Below are 5,360 nucleotides of genomic sequence, written 5' to 3'. Positions count from 1 at the left end.
TATCCTTCCGATATGACGAACCCAAGGTATCTGACCTCTGGTTTGCAGATCTGAGCCTTTTTCCATGACACCTTGTACCCCGCAGTAGAGAGTAGGGCCAGTAAGGCTTTAGTGGCTTTCCAGCAGTCTCTTTGGGTGGGGCTAGCCAGCAGCAAATCATCTACATACTGGAGTAGAGTACCGTTCAGAGTCTCTCCAGGGAAGACAGCCAGATCGGTGGCCAACACTTTGCCAAACAGGGTAAGTGAGTTCTTAAAGCCCTGTGGTAGTTGAGTCCAGGTCAGCTTGCTTTTCTCCCAGTGTGTGGGTCTTCTCATTCAAAGGCAAATACAGGTTGGCTCACCGGTGATAACTGGAGACTGAAGAAGGTGCCTTTAGGGTTGGGCACATGAACCAGCTCACTTGAGCAGGTAGAAGACTCAGGAGGCTGTGTGGGTTCGGGACCACTGGATAGACAGCGATCACTGCATTGTTGATGGCACGGAGGTCCTGGACGGGGCAGTAGTTGTTCCCTCCAGGCTTCTTGACTGGCAAGAGTGGAGTGTTCCAAGGTGACTGACACTCAACTAGAATTCCGGCATCAAACACTAGATTTGGTCCCGAAATCCCAGGCATGCTTCCTGTGACACTGGGTATTGCCTTTGTGTGACAGGAATGGCCCCTGGCTTCAGATCTACCACAATGGCTGTGTGATTTTTGGCTAGATCCGGGGCCCCCTTTTCTGCCCAGACAGTAGAGAACTCTTCTAGTAGACTGGCTGGATTCATTTGTTTTTCTCTCGAAGAATAAAGATGCCATTCGTCTTCCCTGGACACAGTCATATCCATCGTTAAAGCAGGCTAGCCCCTCAGTGTGAGTTGGATGGACTTTCCTAAGGTAAAGGTGATGTGTGCTCCAAGTTTTGTCAGCAAGTCTGTACCCAAAAGGGGAATGGGGCACTCTGGTAGGTATAAGAACTGATGAGTTACTAAGTGGCTCCCTAGCTTGCATGAGCAGGCTTTACAGAACGAGGGGGCGACTCGGTCCCTCATGGCCCCAACAATGGCTGCTGTACGATCCGTGAGGGGAGCCACAGGCTTAGATACCACAAAGTATTCAGCCCCAGTGTCCACCATAAAAGTCATTGATTGGCCTCCTACTTCTATTGCAACCATAGGCTCCTGGGGGCCTAGGATCAGGGAGCCCGGTCGCCCCTAGTCTGACTGTTCTTTGGCCAGTCCGATAAGCTCTTGGAAGGCTGGCTCAGGCTGGCATTTTCCTTTACGATGCTGACTTAACTTCCCTAGCCCTTCGGGCGTCTCTCGCAGTGGAGGCACTTGTTCTTCCAAAGGCCAGTTTCTTTGCAGTAGGCACATTGGTCGCGGCATAGTGGAAGTCTCCTTTTGGCTCCTCTCTTCTGTAGGGGAGCAGTAGCCTATCGTACCAGGCCCAGGTTCCCTAATGCAGCTGCCAGCAGGGACGCCTTCTGTCTCATCTGTTTGTCAGCTACCTTTTGGGCCTCCTGGTCGTAGTTTACAAACACCTTTTTTTCGACCTCCAGCAGCTGGGTGGCATTCATTCCAGCAAAGCCCTCTAATTTTTGAAGCTTGCAGCAGATGTCAGTGAAGGACTGGGCCACAAATGCCATGTTGACCATATGCTGGTTTTCTCGTGCCTCAAGGTCAAAAGGGGTATACACCTGGAACGCCTCACACAGTCTCATAGAACTCTGTGGGCGACTCCTCTGGCCTCTGGAGTACCTCTGCCATTTTTGACATATTTGTTGGCTTCCTAGCCACAGCTTTTACCCCTTGCAGTATGGCCTGCCAGTACCTGTTGAGAGACTCTCTTCCGTGTGGTACATTAAAGTCCCAATTGGGCCTGGCATCAGGCACCAGTACACCTCCGGTGCTTGTCCTTGAAGTCATGCTCGCCATTCTGACAGAATCTGATGTCATTCTTCAGTATTGAAGAGGGTTAGAAGGAGTTGATGGCAGTCATCCCAGGTAGGCTGATGAGTTTGGAAGATGGACTCGAGCAGATCACTCATCACCTGAGGTTTCTCCGAATAGGACGAGGTGTGCTGCTTCCAGCTCAGGTCGGTTGTGCTGAATGGCTGATAGTAGAAGACAGGGCAGCCTGGCTGAAGTGTGCCATCTTCTCCAATCTCAAAGGGACCTTGCGCCTCTCGGAGGGGCATCTGAAGGGCTGCAGATTGCTGCACTGGCTGTGTGGCCGAACAAAGGCACCATGGACTCAGGCTTGGTGGTTGCTCAGGCTGTTGCGGTGGCAAAGGCATGGATAGTGGAGGGCTGTCTGGCAATTGTGGGTAGAGTGGCTGTGCGGGGGCTGGTCAAGCTGCTAGGATGCACGGCGGTGGGAAGATAGGTTCTTCCTCAGGGTGCCCTTGGTGAATTATTTTTGCTGGCTCCTTTTTGTTCTTTTTCCGAGCCCGTTGGGCCACTAGTACCTTGCTCTCTCCCTGCCTATTCGCGCAAAACCGGACCCAAGGAGGCATTACAGTAGCAAGCTGCAGCCATATGTCTACTATGTATGGAAACTGGTCTGGATGCCCAGGGGTCCCCGCACTACCCGATATACTGCCTTCACTGTGCAGAGGTCTAGGGTCCCTTCCGGGGGCCATCCTACCCTGAAGGTGGGCCATTCAAGCTCACAAAGAGTACAAACCTTTCCCGGGGTTAGTTTGATCCCGTACTCCTCTGAGAAACCCTTCTTAAAATTTTTCAACACAATTTAAGATAGTTGGCTTAGAAGAACTCTCCCCCATATTTGCAGGGAGCTTCCTTTGAAAACTGGGTGCAGAAGCAGGCATTAGTATATTCTCTAAAGTCCTAGAAACCTGGTTAAGGCAGCACAAAACACTGAAATTAATTTTGATGAAATACAGAATCCCAGTTTTCTACTCAAAAAACCTTTTCAAAACAATAGTGTCAGACCAACAGTCTAAGAAACATTAAACACAGTTCTACTTTTGCATCGGCTTACTTTTGACACTTAAATTTCCATCCTTGTACCAACTTTATTTCACACGAAATTTCCTCTCAGGATTTTTCCCTTCACGAACCTTCTTTCACCTTTCTTTATTCCCTCAGTTTGCCTCTCTTCACTCGTTCAGTAATAACTACCTCTGAGGCAAATACCTTTCCTTCAGTTTCCTTCAGAATGAGTCTCCAGACCTTATACCTTCTGTTACCAAGACACTTTCCTAGTTTCCTTTCCAACATATATTTCAAGAGTACCTCTCGTACCTCCTGTGACAGACAACTGTCACGCCACAAGGAGGGGTGGGGGAAAGGGTCGGGGAAATTTGGAGGGGACACCACTCGCTTCACCTGTCTCCGGCTACTTCCCTCATGGGAATTTCAGGTGCTTCTTAGCACTGGTGGGTCGGTATATACACCCAACCCGGATCACTGGAGTAGACTCCTCACTGAGATCCAGTGACACCACCTTAAGCCGTATGAGGCTCGCCTACAGAACCGCAGATTGGGGTCAACTCTCGCTTCGTGGCTAACTTGTGGAGGGCTCTTGGTTGCCCTCCAGAGGGTGATGGAGATCCCCCCTTTTCTTAGTGTTGACCAAACTCTTCCCATCCTGTGATGGCGAATCAAAGACAAACAAGGGTGGGTGCCCCCTCCAAAGAGACCATTCAGGTGCTCATCTGGCCATGTCCCTTTGCAGGGAGCTTAGGTGACACTTAACCGTAGTGGACTCAGCTTTGTGACTTGCGATTGAACACTAATCCGATGCCACCCTGGTCCGGATGCCGTTCACCATGGACACGCAGAGTGAGCTCAAACAAACTCCGAGGCCTTTAGGGTACCTTAAGGGTGCCCAGCCATAGAGCTACAAACTCGGACCTGACTGCTCAAGCCGCTCAGGCTGCTCATTCACTCACAAAATCATACATCAGGTTAAAACATTCCCTCCCCCACCAGTACAACCCAGATCACGTGACAGGTTCCCAACTAGTGGGTGCGTGTCTCAACCTGACACCTCCCCCACTGGGGAGACTCGTCTCTGGCCCTGTAGAGACTCTTGTTGAACCTGGATCACACAACAGGTTCCCTTGAAGACTAGGATGCTGCATCCAGTTCCTCTTCCCTCTGACAGAGGGGACCTGAATGGGGGCTGTCCCAGGACCCTACTCAGCTCGCTTATTCCCTTTGATCTTACCTTGGTACCATCTCTTCCTTCTGCAGCCATTTCTGGTGAGTTGGTCCTTTCCTCCTATGAGTCCGGTTGGTGACTCAGCCTCACTAGGAGTTGGGGCACCGACCCAAAAGAGAACCTGGAATACTCGTCAGGTGACACACCTCCTCAGTCATCTCGGCTCCCCTACGCCTCGGCCAGGCCGAGCCACCAGTCCACTGGCTCAAGGGGCCGACATGGTTAGAATCTCACTGGGGCCTCCAAAATTGTTGTGGAAAAATCCCAAACCAATCTAATGAAACGCCAAGTAGCAACTCGGAAAGAAAGGTGAACTCAGGTTTATTACACCTGGTCCCAAGGAAGTTAGTGCTCTGAAGATCTGGGCTAACTGATCAATCTGAACTCAAACCGTTACAAACGGCTGGAGCTGTTATGGAGACTACAAGTAGTAACATTGGTAAGGCCCGGAGTCCTCACGGGTTGCCAACGTATACAAATTGTTACAGAAAGCGGGAGCTGCTAGGGGTACAAACAGTACAAACAGTTCTTTTTGTTGAGCAAAAGGTGAGTAGGACAGGATGCAAAAGAGCTCTGCAGTGAGCTCTCGCATGCAGCAAGTGCGTTTATAGAAGCAGAACGGAAAAGCTGATTAGCTTTTAATGAAAATCCTGAAATTTCCTCTTCACAACTACAGAGGCGCGCTCAGACTCGGGCATCGCGTGGGCCATCATGGGAGTCTCCTTGCCGTCTGACGTCAGCAGGAGGTTCTGCTTGGAGCCTGGGGTTCCCGCAGCCTTGGCCTGCACTGCTGCCTCACCCGTGGATCCAGTCAGCTCCACGCCCTCGGAGCCGTCGTCGCTGCGCTGGGAGGCCTCCCCTGATGCCCACCATTCTGGGTCATGTGGAGGAAGAAAGGCCCAGGGGGTGAGAGGGAGCAGGGCGGGTACATCACCGGCTTCTGACGTTATGGTGGTCACGGAGGTCCACGGTCAGTAGTCACCCCCGGCCCAGAGCCCTGTAGACCCTATTCTGCCTGGAGCCATCCCTGATGACTCCCCGTGTGGGTCAGCAGCCCTGGACAAGCTCCTAACACTGTAAGTTTCCTTCATGCTATTTGTCAGTTTGTGACTCTTAACGAGGTTTCTCTCCCCAGTTAGACTGTGGGCTGCCAAAGCGCAGCCCTAGGATGAAACATTACTAGGCTTCAT

At 51.4% G+C, this 5,360-nt stretch overlaps 1 protein-coding gene across 1 annotated transcript in view; it reads right to left on the bottom strand.

Moving 5' to 3' along the window:
- The window catches only part of MYBL2 (MYB proto-oncogene like 2), a 40,846-nt gene extending 35,486 nt beyond the window's left edge, over positions 1–5,360 (bottom strand). Inside the window, exons 1-4 of the mRNA XM_025039726.1 lie at positions 5,351–5,360; positions 4,845–5,044; positions 2,033–2,206; positions 1,424–1,654 (exon numbers count right to left, since the gene is read on the bottom strand). Of these exons, the coding sequence (XP_024895494.1) occupies positions 1,424–1,654; positions 2,033–2,206; positions 4,845–5,044; positions 5,351–5,360 (615 nt within the window). The remainder of the gene's footprint in view (positions 1–1,423; positions 1,655–2,032; positions 2,207–4,844; positions 5,045–5,350) is intronic.

The sequence above is a fragment of the Pteropus alecto genome, unplaced genomic scaffold, assembly GCF_000325575.1.
Source record: "Pteropus alecto unplaced genomic scaffold, ASM32557v1 scaffold45, whole genome shotgun sequence".
In the NCBI taxonomy this organism is placed as follows: Eukaryota; Metazoa; Chordata; class Mammalia; order Chiroptera; family Pteropodidae; genus Pteropus; species Pteropus alecto.
The sequence above is the reverse complement of the archived record's forward strand: the minus strand, read 5'-3'. Positions and strand labels throughout refer to the sequence as shown.